This window comes from Pteropus vampyrus, unplaced genomic scaffold (genome assembly GCF_000151845.1).
Source record: "Pteropus vampyrus isolate Shadow unplaced genomic scaffold, Pvam_2.0 Scaffold20, whole genome shotgun sequence".
Lineage (NCBI taxonomy): Eukaryota > Metazoa > Chordata > Mammalia > Chiroptera > Pteropodidae > Pteropus > Pteropus vampyrus.
In genome coordinates, this window is record NW_011888801.1 from 13,375,512 (window position 1) to 13,393,031 (window position 17,520).

General features: G+C 35.8%; 1 protein-coding gene across 3 annotated transcripts in view; it reads right to left on the bottom strand.

Annotated features, from left to right (window-relative positions):
• Positions 1-5,864: 5,864 nt before the first annotated feature.
• The window catches only part of PTPN20 (protein tyrosine phosphatase, non-receptor type 20), a 50,881-nt gene continuing 39,225 nt past the window's right edge, over positions 5,865-17,520 (bottom strand). The window contains exons 6-9 of one of the 3 annotated variants that reach the window (XM_011355381.1): positions 14,539-14,873; positions 10,804-11,019; positions 6,821-6,883; positions 5,865-5,973 (exon numbers count right to left, since the gene is read on the bottom strand). In XM_011355381.1, coding sequence (XP_011353683.1) covers positions 5,908-5,973; positions 6,821-6,883; positions 10,804-11,019; positions 14,539-14,873 — 680 coding nt within the window. In that variant the 3' untranslated portion in view covers positions 5,865-5,907. The remainder of the gene's footprint in view (positions 5,974-6,820; positions 6,884-10,803; positions 11,020-14,538; positions 14,874-17,520) is intronic. The other 2 variants (XM_023527883.1, XM_023527882.1) reach the window with 2 other exon arrangements.

Below are 17,520 nucleotides of genomic sequence, written 5' to 3' on the forward strand. Positions count from 1 at the left end.
TTTATTTGTGTCCTTCCTCTTTTTTCTTTAGTGAGTCTAGCCAGGGGTTTGTCAATTTTAATAACTTTCTCAAAGTACCAGCTCTTTGTTTCATTTTTCTATTGTTTTTGTTTTGTTTTCAATTTCATTTATTTCCATTTCAATTATTTCTTTCCTTCTGCTGACTTTAGTCTTCATTTTTTCTTCCTTTTCTAGTTTTGTAAGATAAAATTTTAAGTTATTTGGGCTCGTTCTTGTTTTTGGAGATAGGTATGCAATTATATGAACTTTCCTCTTATGACCACTTTTGCTGTGTCCAAAAGTTTTGATATGTTGTACTATCATTATCATTCATTTCCATGTATCTCTTGATCTCTCTTTTTATTTTTTCTCTGACCCAGTTATCCTTCAATACCATGTTGTTTAATCTCTATGTATTTGTGGTTCTTCTTGATTTCTTTTTGCAGTTGATCTCTAGTTTCAGAGTATTACGATAAAAGAATATGGTTGGTATGATTTCAACCCTCTTATATTTGTTGAGGCTATCTCTGTATCCCAGTCTGTGGTCAATCCTTGAGAATGTTCCATGTGCACTAGAGAAGAATGTGTAAGCAGCTGTTTAGAGATGGAAGTCTCTGTAAACATCAATTATGTCCAGTTGGTCTAATATATTATTTAAGGATGTAATTTCCTTACCTATTTTCTGTTTGAACTGTCCGACAGTGGGGTATTTAGGTCTCCGACAGTGGGGTATTTAGGTCTCCTACTACAATAGTGTTTTGGTCTGTTTCTCCCTTTAGTTCTGTTAGTAATTGCTTTATATATTTTGGGGCTTCCTGATTGGGAGCATAGATATTAATAGGTGTAATGTCTTCTTGGTGCATGATTCCCTTTATCATTATGAAGTGTCCCTCAGTATCTTTCTTTGTCTTTTAATTTTGAAGTTTATTTCGTTCAATATTAGTACCACTACTCCCGCTTTTCTCTGAATGTCATTTGCTTGAAATATCATTTTCCACCCTTTCACTTTGAATCTATATTTGTCTTTGGAGCTAAGATGTGTCTCCCAGAGGCAGCATATGATTGGGTTTTGTTTTTTTTAATCCATTCTGCAACTCTGTGCCTTTTTTTGGTGAGTTCAGTCCATTTACATTTAGGGTGAGTATTGAAATATGAGGTCTTCTTATAGCTATTTTATCTTTTGCTTTCTGGTAGCTCGGTGTTTTCATTGCTTCCTTGTCCTTGTGTTTCTGTTTTCTTTATTTTGGTTCAGTTTTGTGGGTTTTGTCTCTGGTTCTTCTTGTTTCATATTATATACTTATGTTCTGAATCTTTGATGTGTGGTCACCATTACGAATATGTAAAGGATAGTTACATATATACAGCCGTCCATTTTCTTCTGAGTGTGTCTTATTTCCATTCCCCTTTGAAAATTTGGATCTTTGAATATTCCCCTTTTCAGTCATTGTTGTCTCAGTTTGTCCCTATGCATGCTGAGCTTTCATTACTATCTTGCTATAGCAAGTCTCTTTTCATTATTTAAGCTTACAATGTCCTGTTCTTAGTAAGTGTTGCATTCTTCTGCTTCTATTCGCCTGATAGTCACTTTACTACTAATTATATATATATAAAATAATATATATAATGTATATTATATATAATTATATATATAATATATAATATATATAATAATTATATATATATATAACTATATATATATATATTTTTTTGTCTTTTTGTTTTAGGTGAGCTGACCCCTTTTAGTATTTCCTGTAGTGCAGGCCTTGCAGTGAAGAATTCCCTTAATTTTTGTATTTCTGGAAAGGTCTTAATTTCTCCTTCATATCTAAAAGAGAGCTTAGCTGGATACCTTATTCTAGGCTGGTATTTCCTTTTACTTAACAGTTTAAATATTTGATTCCATTCCTTTCTGGCTTGTAAGATTTGCACTGAGAAGTCCAAGGATAATTTAATGGGTTTTCCTTTATGAGTTACTGTTTTCTTCTCCCTGGCTGCTCTGAGAATTCTGTCTTTGTCATTGAGTTTTGATAATTTTAATACAATGTATCTTGGTGAAGGTCTTTTTGGGTTGAGGTGTTCTGCTGATTCTTGAATTCCAAGCTCCAGCCTATTCCTAAGATTTGAGAAGTTCTCGTCAACTATTTGTCTGAAAATGCTTTCTATCCCTTGCTCCTTTTCCTCACCTTTGATAATGCTCATTATTCTTATGTTTCCTCTCCTGATAGTATCAGCTAGTTTTTATTTCTCTTTCATTATTTTTCATTCTTTGGTTTCCCTCTTCTTCCTTCTGATTTATTTCTAGATTTCTGTCTTCAATATCATCGATCTTTTCCTCCATTTGGTTAACTCTATTTCCCAAGCTTGCTATTTCATTTTTCAACTCTTGCTGTGTGTTATCTACAGAAGTTCTATTCTGTTCTTTTTGATGGTTTCAATCTCCTTGTTCCACTCATCTAGGTGTTTTTCAATTCCTGAAATGGTTAATATGACTCTTTTTGGAACTCACTGAGTTTTTTCAGAAGTATCATCCTGAATTCTCTGTCATTTAAGTTCCATATTTCTATGTCTGTAAGCTTATTTTCTGGAGGTTTTTCTCTTTCTTTCTGAGATGTCTTGTCATCTTGGTTGTTCATGGTGTTTAATGGACTATTTCTCCACCTGAGCATTAATGGAAATGTATTCTGCTTTTTTTCCCGAAAGAAGTTTTATTATATAAAGCTCTCTTTAGTTTGTTGCAAAGAAGGCACTTCTCTTTTGGTTTCCATAGGTGGCGTCCAAGTCTCTTGGATCCTTGCTTTACATAAGCCTTAATAATCCCGTTTTATTTTCTTGTATATATTTAATCATGCTTTCTACCCTCAGTTTCAGTCTCTGTCAGTGTTAGCAACAGTTTTAGTAGTGTTTGCTCAGATTCTCCTGGGACTCTGTGGTGGTCGGTCTCAGAGGGTATGGAGGAGGTGCCCTCTGGGTTGGAGTTTGGAGGCTATAGCTCAGCCTCGATTTTGCAACCATGGCTGGTAAAAATCCACTGTTGTTTCTCTGTAATCTTGCTTCTCTGCTTTCTGCTCTGATGACTGTGCCCTGCCGCTGGCTGTGTGGAACTCACAGCTCTCCCAGGCAGGGCTGTTCAGGGAACTCGCCACATCTTCTTTCCTCTCCCTCCTCCTACAGGGAGCTTCAGCAGCTGCTATAGGCAGCTTCTTTATTTGTCCTAGTCCAATCCCCAACACTCAGAGTTCTGACATGTGGTAGCTCTTATGCACAGATCCCACGTTCATATGTGCTGGTGTGCAGTTTGGGTGTTTTTTGTTGAGTTTTAGTTGCTCAGCTTATTGCTGTTTCAAGAGGAGAGATCTGGGGTCATCTCTCACTCCACCATGTTTGTCTATTTTTATGTGAATTTAGTTTTCCTGAATTTTTAGGTTGCCTGTTCAGGTATCTCTTGTAACTTTACTGAGCTTTTTGATTATGGGTGTAGACAAACTGAGTGCTCCACTGAGCAATCCATCACCTTCACTGAATACCATGACCTGTTTTCACTTAATGGATACCTTCCAAATCTTTTGAATCCATTACTTGAACATCGAGAAAACACAGAAGAAAATTAATTCTTCCCAGAAATTAAGAAAAATTAAGTAGGAAGTAAAACTTTTTTGTTTTAGAGTTAAGGGTTTTCCTTTGAGATTTTTTAATAAAAATAATCACTGAAATGACCTTTGAATAATAATCGTATATTTATTCAAAAATTCAATAATGTTTAGACAGATTGGGGGTAAAAGTTCCAAAGAAAAATAAATTTACTAGATTTATATGAGAATAAAACCTACAATGTTTATTCCTGAAAAGCTTTGGTCCAACACATAAGGCCATCAAGCACATACAAATTTTAAAATATGTATTTAAAGTCAAAAGTTAATAAATGTATATGTTTATATTTAAGTATTTTAAAATTTCCTCTAGGCATTTTATACTCACAAAGGTGTCAGTGGAAGTTTCATATCCATGTCCTAGGCAAAAATTGATTTACTGTTGGTATGAAACTTAGTATTTCAATTAGTCAAAAGATTTCAATTTGAAATTTACTTTTCAAAAATGAAATAAAAACAAATGCAATCAGTATTTACACATTTATTTAATTTTCCTGAAAAACATGTTTACCATCAAGAACTGTGAATTTTTTCTTTATAAGAACACTTCAAGAACATCTCCTTGATGCTGCATTCGAGGAGATGTCAGAAATGAAAATACTTCAGGTAATACACAGTAAATATTTTCATTTAAATAATAGCATGAAATCCTTCTCAGGAATTGTGTTGTACATTATATCTCTTATTTTACAATAACAGAGAAAATAAAATTAGGAATACAAATATTAACGGCCAATAATCAAAATTAAATTAATGTTTAGCATAGATTATTATTTATATGAACAATGCAAATAGGTAAAATCATCAATTTGATTTAATATAAAATACATTTCTGGCATATAATTATTTTTAAAATGAAAATTATCGATTTTAATTCAACCAATTCAAGTATTCATTCAACCAAGGGAACAATATAGCCTCTTAAAAATTCAAGATTTACAGTTTAACATTAGAAATTTTCTCAATAGAATACATAGGATATTCTGATCTGTGCTGAATTATACTATACAAAGACAATATCAATTGCTTTATAGTTTATAATCAAGTCTAATTGGTCACTAAAATTCCTTGACCAAAATATCACTGCAATTGTAGAGGCAAAGTCCTATAATAAGATGAATGTAATAATGGCCACAATCTTTTCAAAAACAAAATATGGAAGTTTTCATTTTTGTAACTATAAATTTGGTTTTCCAAAATTTGGTTCCCAAAGCCAACTTTTAAATGTTGCAGCAGTGGTGGGGCGGTAATGGAAATAAATGATTTAATGGAACACTGAAGAAAAAAATAACTATCATAGATCTTAGTTTGAAAAATATATCTGGCATAAGAGATACTCAGAATTACATAATAATGCTTCTATCTAAGTTTATTGGTTAGCTAAAGGGCAAAGAGTAAGAGGCAAGTAGAATGTGATATTTGCTCTCAACAGAGCAGACTAAGTAATATGTTAAGTGTTAGGGTGGGATAGGAAAGAACTCAAGCCAGGCAAAAATTTCCTTTTGGACTTTCTATATAAACATCTATTTTAGTTTTGGACTGTTCACCAGTGTGCTCATGTGATGGAGAGGAGGAACTCTGCCCACCCACAATATGTTTCCCAGACCAACAGGTCCTTGTCCAGTGCCTCTAGAAAGGCAGTTTGTCCTCTGAAGTCCCTGGGGCCCTGTGAGAGCATGGAAGTATAGGAAAATTAAATCCAACTTGCATAGAAAGTTAAACCATCCTAATAGGACTCTTTAGTGAACTGAGTTATTCAAATACCATCTAAAAGTACAGACTCTAGCTAAAAAGCATGGATACGTATGTCTTAAAAATGCCTGTAAGAGGTCATGATGTGATCTTGCAGTTTACTGGCCCTATGTTCTCCCAGAATCAAGGCTTTATAAGGTCCTAGAAATCCTCAGTTCCCGTTAGCTTTCTTTCCAAATAAATATTAATGAATATAATTTAAGTCCTTTATTGGGCTCTATAATCCCTTCAACCAAATAGGCTGCAGTTGTTTTAAGTAAATTTTGTTTCATTGGAAAATGTGAAAGGGTATTTTGATCTAACTGAAGTAAGACCAGTGGGTAAATGCTGTTCACCCCAAACCAAATGATGCTGCCTTCAGGGAGATGTCAGAAAGGAAATCAAATGATATGCCAAGAAAGCACATTGTACACATAAGCAAAGCTCTACAGCACAGCTTTAACGTATTCTTTATGAGGAAGCTCCAAGCCACTTGGTAATTTCAAGTGTCAGGCAACAGAAGTCTTTCTTAATTGAAAGTCACAATCTTCCGAAGAACTTCAAGCACAATTTTATAACAAAAGCAATACTGCTCCTATACACATATGAAAAATAACAGAATGTTAAGTAACTGAATTCCAATATCCACTTTCAGAGAACATATTTATAATTTTCAACCACGAAAAAATGTTCCTAAAAGGGCAAAAGTTTAACCCAGAACTTCTTTACATAAAAAGATTTTTTAAAATACCAGGGAGATAAATGATCACAATATAGTTCTTGGTCAAGAACTAGTTAACTGAAGGCTTCACTGAACAGAGGGGACCCTGATTCTCAATCTCCTTATATCTCCATGGATAAATCAAATTTCCAACTTTAATTTTCAGATGTAGCCTTAGGTCTCACAAACAATACTAGTTCAAATAAAATGTTTCGAATCATTCAACATTGACCTAAAAACAGGTAAACCTAAAGACTTAGGGGTACCTATTTATTTTCATTATCCATATTCTATTGATCCTCTTCCCCAATGATTAATAACTAATCTGTGACATATATGATATCAATTTATGGCATGCCAATGACTTTAATATTTCAGTGGCAAGTAAATATCTTGCCAAAACTGCTACCCCAAAATTTATTTAAAAATAACTTCAGATATGTTATTTAAATAACATGGCATTATAGACAAAGCTTGTGTTTGGGCACCAGAAGACTTCGGTCTTGGCTCCTCCTCTTGTTATCTGAATGACCTTATGGAACAGATTGCGTTGCTCTGAACTTAAAGTTCTATATCAGTAATATCAGAACAAAATTCTCAAGAAGTGAGAATTCAGTAAAATCATGTAGGTAAAAGAGCTTTATAAATTGCAATGTTATATACAGTGTTAATCTTTATATTCATTATTCTTCAAATTAGAATTTATGAAGTGAGAGCTTACCTTTGTTTGAATCATGCCATAACGTTGTTCTCTCATTTGGGCCACTATATTTTTGATGTTGAACTGCAACAGGATGATAGTAATTTTATATTATCCATATGGGGAGGAAACATAAGCCCAAAAGAGTACTCTATACTGCTTTCCAGTAAAAGAGATTTCAAGATTTAACCAGAAAGTTCTCACTTTCAGTCATAAGAAAATATACTATTTTTAACCTAGTCTAATGGATAAGGAAGACTTGTTTAAATTGGTTTACAGGTAAAAGCAGGAAGCAATCGTTTATAACAAGAAATGCACTCCAGAAGAAATAACAACAAATTTTTCCCTGAGTATACTTTTCTGTTGTTCAAAAAGAGAACTTTATGCAGCATTATACTTCCGGAAAAGTCTGAAGCATAGAAGACTTTTTCTGGCCATGATAGTAGCACAGCTGTTTCTCATAAAAAGAGCCCTCTCAACTCAAACAGAGACCCTGAGCAACGGTTGGCCCAACACCAGGTTATGCACGTGTGATGGAGATCTGCACTACTCTGTGTAGTCACTGAGCTGGTGCGGGTCCGCAAAGAGCTGTTGCTGGACCACAATGAGATAAGTCCAGAAACTAGTAGTAAGTTTTAGAAACTCTTATGACAAACTGACACTGGCACAGAAACAAGAAGCGTCATTAGTAGAACAAGATATAGACCAGCTTGGGTTTTGCTGAATTTGTCTGGAAAGTCACATGCAATACCAGCTGAGGACTAGTCATGTACAGCAAGACCATGTTCATGTTAATTTTATCTGGAATTATGATTCCTCACATATTGAGTTTATAGCCATTATTGATTGTGAATTGCTAAAACATACTTGTGTTAATTGCAAAGGTGTACTGGCTAACAAAGCAAAGGAACCATTAAAATTACTTGTCATATACATGAAAAAAGAAATAATTTGAAAGACAAAAGAATTATTTTAAACAATATTAAATTAAAAAGCTAACAGAAGCTAATGTTCAATATTTCACATGTAGCATTACTATTTTGCAGACTTACAAAATAGCACTTTGATTTGCTAAGACTAAAACCCCATATACGATTGCCATGACAATGGTGAAAGACTGTGTTAAAGATGTTTCCTTGGAAATTTGGGATAAATATGTGGCAAAAAGATAATTAAAGTATCATTTTCTAATGATATCAAAGCTTGACAAATTCAGAAACTGGTTAATGATAAGGAGTGGTACCAATTTATGAAACAAAGGTAGCAAATTATTTACCATTGCACTCTAATGAATGCATAGATATTGCTAACATAGTGATTCTTTCAGTATATGTAATTTGAACATGATGTGATACGAAGGAAGAATTCTTCCTTTTTTCAGTTTGATTACTGACGAACATAACTAGTTCTAAACTGTATAAAAATGCAAAGTACTACATAGTCAAGAAATGTGATTTAGAGCTTAAGTGTTGTGTAGGATTATGTTCTGATAGTAGAGCAGCAATGACCAGAAAACAGTCTAAGGTAGTTACGCAGATTAAGGAATTTTTGCCAAAAAAGTAAATAGACCCACTGTTTCATCAAGAAATTTTTGATACAAAAAAAAAAAAAGAAAAGAAAACTACCAGATGAACTAAATTGTGTACTTAATGGTATAGTAAGAAATTTTAATTATGTAAAGGCTAATGTGTAAAATTTTAGATTACTCACTTCATTATGTGAAAATATGGTAACTGACAATTAACACTGTTATTGCACACTGAAGATGGTGAGAGGAGAAAGTTCTGTGGAGAATGTGTGAACTACAGAGCATTCTCAGAGTTTCTGCAAGATAAGAGCTAATTTGTTCCCAGAGTTTCAAGGATTTTTAAGCAGCCATGATTAAACATGAAAATGCCTATAAAAATAATTAATAAAAAGAAATAGGTGGTTATATAGTCTCAGATTTTAATATCCTTGAGCTTTATAATTGATAAACTAATCTTAAAATGTCATAAGTCACAACTTGTCCAGCCACATATGACTGGTATGTAGCTTGCAGCATGTAAGACTCCCATGTGAATTCCACAAAACGCACACTGAGCCACACTCTGTTTGACACCACGAACCCATTGGTCATCATCCTCTTGAATGTCACAGCAATATATCAAACTGCCCTGAAAGTTTCTAAATGCTTACTCTCAATTTCTATAAACATATCTTGCTGCAGATAACAAATATCCACAGATTGGTGCTGGTCCAAGACCACACTTTATGTAGCTCTGGTGGATACAATTTCTGGAAAGAGTAGAGAGGAGCATCAGTAAGAATATTTGACAGTCCAAGGCTCTATGGAAAGCCAATAAAGAAACAAGGGATATATTTCCTCTTTTTGAACCACTATATATTTCATCAAATCTAAGCATCCTTAATTGTAAAATATATCATTATTTTATGTACCACAAAGAAAAACATTGTCAATTAAACTGACAGATGACTTACTATAAAACATATTTTGAGTTTAAAGAAGGTATAATGTGGGGAAAAAACTGCTCCTTAGGATCATGAAATATAATATTTACAGTTTCTACAGCTTCTATAAGGAATATAAAATAAAGACAAATATAAACAAACTACTCAAAAAAATTATGATGGAAAACATATAAAAGAAAAATTATACTAATGTATTTTCTGCTAAAAAGACAAAACAATAAATAATATTAGATTTAAATTTTCAGCATTTTTGAGAACTGGTCTTTTTTTTTTTTTTGCCACCTAGTTTATATCCTTTTTTTGTAATAAAGCCCTGAGTTTGCTCTGGAAACCTATTCCTCTCTCATTCTTAACTTTTTGGCCTGGAATACTCCTGACTGACCTAAATTGACCAGCATCTCCCATATTAGCTAGTTCAGGGAAGGGGCTATAACTCAGTCAGAAACAGTGAAATGCTAGGAGATACTGGGCTCAAGCTTCTGAAAAAAAAAAAAAACTTCCTTTCTCTTCTAAGAGTTACTGAAAGAGGCTATTTTCCTACCCCGCCCCCCCCCACATAATGTGGCCTGAGGATGGTGAGTTCCAGAACCAATGTAGCCATTTACTGTCACAGGGGACAGTCTGTCACTGTTGGAGTATAACTACATAAAATCTGAGAACGAGGAGTCTAACATTTGTTCTGACACCAACATAACTGCAGAATTTTCCTACCAGGGCATATGCCTCATAGCCCCTGTTTTCTCAGGACTGAGGTGAGGATTTTCATACTCCTTGTAATTATCATAATCACAAGTGCCTGCTAAGTAAACACATGTCTTCCTCTCACTTCTGCAACACAGAAAAACAATTCAGTAAGTAAGTCTTTTTGGTCACAGATCTAAAGTCATATTCCCTAATTAGTTTAATCAAAAATAAGGGTAATAGTATAACCACCAAATGTCTAATTCTTTTGTCTATCTCTTAGCTGGTTCCAAATTTAGGAGGAAAGTAAAGAATTGCTAATGATTTACTCAACCCAAACTATATTATTATCATTAGTTTATATATGAGAAAACTGGATTTCAGAGAGGCGAGAAATTCGTACAAAGTCACTAAAACTCTACAGTACATGGCAAAACTGGCAGTCAAACCTAGGGACCTATAATTAACTCTGAAGTCTACATTTTTCCAGCATTCTTACATGCATGTACTTCTGTTCATAAAAACAAGCACATTTCATAGACATTCTCTAATAAGATTCTAAAAACTGTATCTGTGGGTTGGAGGGAAGAAAAAAGAAAATGAACTCACATTTACTGTGTACCTACTATGTTCCAGACACTGTCCTAAGCCATTCATTTGCATTATATAATTTAATCCTCACAACCACCTCTAGGAACCCGCAGCAGTTAAATGAGAAGCAGGTATCCAAAGCTCATGTATTATTTACGAAGTTGCTCTTGAAGGCCAAATATTAGTATTAAGCTATTAGGAGACTAAAAATAGAGTGTTTACTAACAGCATCTGTTTATCTGTTTAATTCACACACTTACTGAAAAGTTCTTTTCAATGGCACTGAACACAACATCCACACATAGGAACACCCCTGTCCGGCCCACACCAGCACTGCAGTGAACAATGATGGGTCCTGTAAGGTGGCTCTTCCTCACATAACGAACAAATTTTATAAAACCATCTACTGAGGCAGGAGTGCCATGGTCTGGCCAGTTGGTGAACTGCAATTGTTTTACAATGTGACGACTTCCAGTCTGTTGAAAAAGAGAGTGGGAAGGGGGTTGCAGCAAGGGAGAAACGGAGAGGAGAGAGAAGGAGAGAGAAGAAGAGAGGAGAGAAGGAGAGGAAGAGAGATTTATCGATTTTTATGTTAGAGATCTCATTTCACTTTCTAATATACCAGTAATAATATTAATAATGGCTATATATATGGTAATACAATAATAAAAATAAGAATACTAACAGGTAACATGAATTGAGCACTTACTATGTGCCAGGTACCGTGCTAGGAACTTAACATGCATTATCTCATTTAATGTTCACATCATTAAATGAGATTAATTTAATCCTCATTTAACAGATGAAAAAGTAAGGTGATTGATTAGGGTGATTGAAAAAGTATGCTAGGTCAGAAGGCTCACATGTTTAGAGCTGAGGCTATCAAGTAGGCCTCTTAAATCCGAACCTATCATCTTTCTTCTGCACCATGAGGCTGCAGGAAAAAACGAGAATCCAAAAGATGGCCTAACATGTTAAAAATAAGATAGAATAGCGATGTATATCAGCTTAAATATTATGACACTAAATTTAATTAAAACAGGTAGGTGCTATCATGTTGCTTGATTGGGGGGTACCAACTTCCTCTGGCAATGAGGACAGGGTAGTTAATAACCATGTGAGTGAACTGTAGCCCCTACTCTTGTTCTGAGCTCCCTGGAAGTGGAGTCATGAAACTCTCCTCAGGGTTGACAGATAAAGCATTTGGAGTTCACCCATTATCGCTTCCAAAGGGATCGCCCTTCTCCCCAATGTAAAGTCTTCATTTTATTTCACTGGGGACCCTCATGGAAAAACTCAGAATGGGTTTCTCACTTCTCTTCTGCTTTCTCCTAATGCATCTCTTTTTCCTAAGTTCCAAATAGAAAACTCAAGTTCGAATCATTAGTACATGAAATTGAATGATAAAAACAATACTTAAAAATCCTGTGAAGGCACCAAGTTTAGAATGATTCTCACCCTATCACATATTTCAGGATGTTAAATGCCACTCTCCTGCTACTGTTGACTACTGAGAATCTGCACAAAGGTGAGCCTCACCACTTTCCTGACCCAGAGCCATGAAGTCAGAACCCTTGATGCAGATTCTCCAAACATGAACCCCATGATTATAAGATTTGTGGGCCTCAGTCCAAAGACCACCATCCTAGACCCCCTTGTCAAGACTCCACAGGTGGACCCTAGCATTTGAATCCTTGCAGACAGATCATTCCTCTGTGCCTCCCACCTGGCCTATATTCTCCAAGCATGCTGTCCTCCCCCTTTTGTAGCATGTATCACACGTCATTTGGGACTGATGTGCTTGGTGCCTTCCTTCCTCACTAGACTGTAAGTACTCTAAGAGTTGAGACTGTGTCTGCTCTATAATCTCCTGCACATGATACCTGGTTAATATGAGGGAATAAACAAGTATTAGGGAAGTGAGGAATCAGGTGAACCCCAGGTTTACAGAGCAAGCACTATGCCTAGCAAACAGCCAGCAAGCTCTTCAGCTATGTCAGCCACTATTATTATTCTTGGCCTCCCTGATCTCCACTCTGGGCTCTGAACATCCTCATACTCCTCAAATCTATCTTTTCCCATCCTTCCCTACTCTTCCCTCTCCTCAACTTCTTCTTTCGCACTCAGGTTTCCCATCCCACAGTAAACTCTTAAAAACCCTTATCACTTCCCTAATTGTTTCTTCCATTTCCTTGCCTTGCCTCCCATAAGCACTTTACCCCCTGCAGCCCTCTCTAACAGAGCCCACCTATTCTCCTGGGCTTTAGGTACCATAGAGCACAGAGATTAGGTTATACACTCCTTGCTGCCCACTCCTATTTCCAATGGACTATTCCTTCTCCTTGAATAAACTCCCTCTTCCTTTTGAGTTTCATATCTCTTAGCTTCATCTTCTCACTGCTATTGCCCAGTAGCTAAACTTCCTCCTCAAGCCTCTACATTAACTGAAGATATTTACTTTCTCTCTACTACACTTCACAGTTGATTATCTGAATCATTCTTTTACTAAACTGTCAACTCCTTTCTTCCCTTGTATCTTGCCACATATTCTGGATAACATACAACCCAGGGCTAGTCCCATAACCTGTATTCAGAAACCCCATAATTAGGCTACTGGGGAGAAAATAATCATCTACTTGTATATTTTACTGCAATTGTAAATGTATGGGTTCCAACCTCAGTGCCTTCAGCAACCTTTTTTTCTGGTCATTATCTGTGCTCTATTCAGCTTCTTTGGTGATGACTCCAAACCTCATCACTTTTTTCAAGCTTCCTGTTTTACTTGCATCTCCTTCATACCTATTGAACACATGTATCACCTACCTGCTAATCAAATCTACTTAGTGCAATGTAACTCATCACTTTCTCCTATAAACCATTCCTTTTCTATTTTTTGAGCCTATTAGAGCAAGAAATCTATGAAATTATTCTAGACCAACACTTCTCAATATAACTTTCCACAATAATGTAAATGTTCTGTCATCTGTGCTGCCCAGTATGGTCGCCACTAGTAACATATGACTAAACACTAGAAATGTGGCTGCTGCAAGTGAGAAACTGAATTGTCATCTTATGTAAGTTTAAATAATTTACATTTAAACTTAAATAGCCACATGTAGATACCATATTAGATAGCATAATTTTGACCACTCCTTTTGTTACTTATAAGTCATATATAAGTCTGCCAATTTTATCTGAAAAACTCCAAAGTTTCTGCTTTCCATCTAAATGCTAACTGCCCTAGTTGATCATGGCACCTTTACTAAAAATCTTCAGTGTCTCCCAATTATCTTCATAATACAGTTTGGCTCCTTAGCTGAAATCCAAGACATTTCATGTTCTGGCTTGTCCCTTCTTGCTTTCCTCTCATTACTTCCTGGCATCAAAAATTTATGTTTCAGAAACACTTGACTACTTACATTTTTAAATACATATCCAATGCTATTTTATATCTCAATCATATATTTCATCTTCTTGTCTTTCTCATTCAGGTAATTCTCAACACAGATGTCACCACCTCCAAAAAACCTTCCCTCGAATCCTATGCCTTTGCTCCTGAGCCCCAAAGCACCCCATACAGATCTCAATATTACCAATGAGCACAGTAACTAGAAGTATCAGTAAGCATACTAAACTCTCCACTACTCAGTAAGTAGTGACAGTACCTGGCACAGTGATTAGCATATCTTAAGAACTCAATACATATCTGTCACACTAGGCAGAAGCAGCCAAAGCACATCCCAGGATTAGGCAACTTCCAATATTCACTCTCCCTGCCCTACCACCTCTTTTCAATTTTTTCATCTCTCCAGCCAAAGTTTGGTTAAGCATAAGTATAAGTGGTGCTGTCTTAGTTTCTGGTACTAGAGAGAAATAAAAGTAAGTCATTTAAAGATTATCCCCAGTCTATATTCTATCCTACTCTTAACTTCTCGATCTGACATGTGCACTTATATAATAAAATATATATCTGATACTGAGTTTTTTAAACTTACAGACTTCCTCACAACTTGAAATATTCGGATGATGAAATATTGAAGTATCTGGTAGTTCTCCAGGAAGATATGACAGTTTCTCAATTCCAAAGGTTCCTTCATAGAAATGGGCCAGTAGTGATGGCATTTGATAATTCTATCTTCTATTTCTCTGGTTATCATGACAATAATATTAGCGTTATTTTCCAAAACCATTTGCCAAAAGTCATCTGTGGTACCTGGCAGTGGTCCTTGGGTAGCAATATAAAAATACTCTTCTCCAGCATTGATTATTCTAATATAATTAGCATTAATGTAGTCCTTGTTTTCCCCAAGAGGAACACGTGTTGAATCATCTATTATAAAAACAGAAACATCTGGTAAAAAAAGGAAAAGCGGGAGATGCAACATACCTAGACTTTACAAAAGCATTTCATACAGGTTAACTCATTTATCTCCTTGACCCATAGAGTTGCTTTTCAAAGGGCTTATTTAAGTTCATGAACTTAAATTCTTCCCTTCCCCCAAACCTATTGGCATGACCTGAGAAATACACAATTAGGGGAGTTTTGTTTTGTTTGTTTTTTTTTAAAAAATCAGTTTCTACTAAATGTAGAAGAATGCCATCAGTATCCAGACACTTTGAGAGATTTCTGTTAGATATAGTACAGGCAGGATTAGGCCAAGGGAGGTATTCTACTAGTCTGCAACTGGACACATAAAGAAGGAGCACTCTGAGGGAGCAAGTGAATGACATTCTCCTACAAATCTGGACAACTTGCAAGTCCAAAGCAGCAGGGGTCAGGGGGAAAAAAAACTGTGATAGTTGATCAAATATAAATCCTAGGATCAACAGAATTCTATCAATACCTCACACACAAGGCAGCCATCTGTTATGTTGATTCTCAACCATCACCTGATTAAGTGGCATGCTAATCAAACCAAAGGTATTATGGTAAAAGATGATATAAAGGGGATCGACTCCAAGTAACACGGAACTCATCTAACATGGAGTATTATAATAAATATTATAATAAATATGGGAAAAACCAGCTACTTGACTCATTAATAAACTCCACTGGCCAGGTGCTCTTTCTTCACTTTACATTGACATCTGGAGCTCTGGCTACTCCCAAATGAAGAGGAAAAAATACCCTCAGCAAAAGAGGGACCTCACCAATAGCCCCTCCCTACTACTCAAAGTCATGTGGACCACTTATATAGCAAATATGCTGTGACCATGATAACTGAACAGGGGCTTACACAAACAATTTCTGACAGAGCCCTTCTTAAATTCCAATATAACAGTAGACAAGGAGAAACAAAGAAACTGCCTCCCGCAACCAGAGCTCAAGGAGGGAGGAGGGGCGAGGGGAGAAGGTATGGAGAGATCCCTGAACAGCCCTGCCTGGGAGAGCTGTGATCTCTATGCAGCCGGCAGCAGTGCCCAGGCATCAGGACAGAAAGCAGAGAAGTGGGGACCAGCCACAGTAGCAAAATGGAAGCTGAACCTCAGCCCCTATCCTCCAACACAGAGGGCTCCTCCCCTCAGTTCCTCAGAGAAACGTCGGGGAACCCCAGGGGAGTCTGAGCAAACACTACGCAAAACTGTCGCTAACAATGACAGGAACTGAGACTTAGGTAGCGAGCGTGATTGAATATGTATGAGAAAAAAAAAGGCATTATTAAGACTTTATATAAAATAGGGATCAGAGAGGCTTAGACGCCACCTACTGCAAACCAAAAGAAAAACGCTTTCTTTGCAACAGGCTAAAGAGAGTTTTATATAATAAATCTTCTTTCTGGAAAAAAAAAAAAAAACAGAATTCATTTCTATTAATGCCAGGTGAAGAAATAGTCCACTATACCAAGAAAAACCAAGGTGACACAGCATCTCAGAAAAAAATCTTCAGTAAATAAGCTTACAGACACAGAAATATGTGACTTAAATGACAGAATTCAGAATGGTACTTCTGAAAAAAACCAATCAGATCCAAAACAATTCATATCAACAATTTCAGGAATTGAAAAAACAACTTAATGGGCAGAATGAGTTCTTCAGAAAGGAGATTGAAACCCTCAAAAAGAACAGAATAGAAATTCTGGAGATGACAAATACACTGCAAGAGATGAAAAATGAAATAGCAAGCTGGAAAATAGAAAATAGAAATGACCAAATGGAGGAAAGGATCAGTGATATCGAAGACAGAAATCTAGAAATAACTCAGATGAAAGAAGAGAGAAACTGAAGAATGAAAAATAATAAAAGACAAATACAAGAACTAGCTGATATCATCAGGAGAGGACACATAAGAATAATGGGCATTACTGAAGGCAAGGAAAAGGAGCAGGGACTAGAAAGCATTTTCAGACAAATAGTTAACGAGAATTTCCCAAACCTAAGGATTGAGCTGGAGGCTGGAATTCAAGAAGTCAACAGAACATCCAATTACCTCAACCCAAAATGGCCTTCACCAAGACACACTGTATTAAAGTTATCAAAAATCAATGACAAAGACAGAATTCTCAGAGCAGCCAGGGAGAAGAAAACGGTAACTTATAAAGGAAAATCCATTAGATTACCCTTGGACTTCTCAGCACAAACCTTACAAGCCAGAAAGGAATGGAATCAAATATTTAAACTATTAAGTGAAAGGAACTACCAGCCTAGAATAATGTATCCAGCTAAGCTCACCTTTAGAAATGAAGGAGAAATTAAGACCTTTCCAGACATACAAAAACTGAGTGAATTCTCCACTACAAGGCTTTCACTACAGGAAATACTGAAAGGGGTCAGCTCACCTAAAACAAAATCACAACAACAACAACGAATACATAATTAGGAGTAAAGTGACTATCAGGCAAAGAGAAGCAAAGGAGCGAAACTCTTACTAAGAACAGGGCATATAAGCTTAAATAATAAAAAGAGAATTGCTATAGCATGATAGTAATGAACATTAGGAATACTTAGGGACAAATTGAGACAATGATGACTAAAAAGGG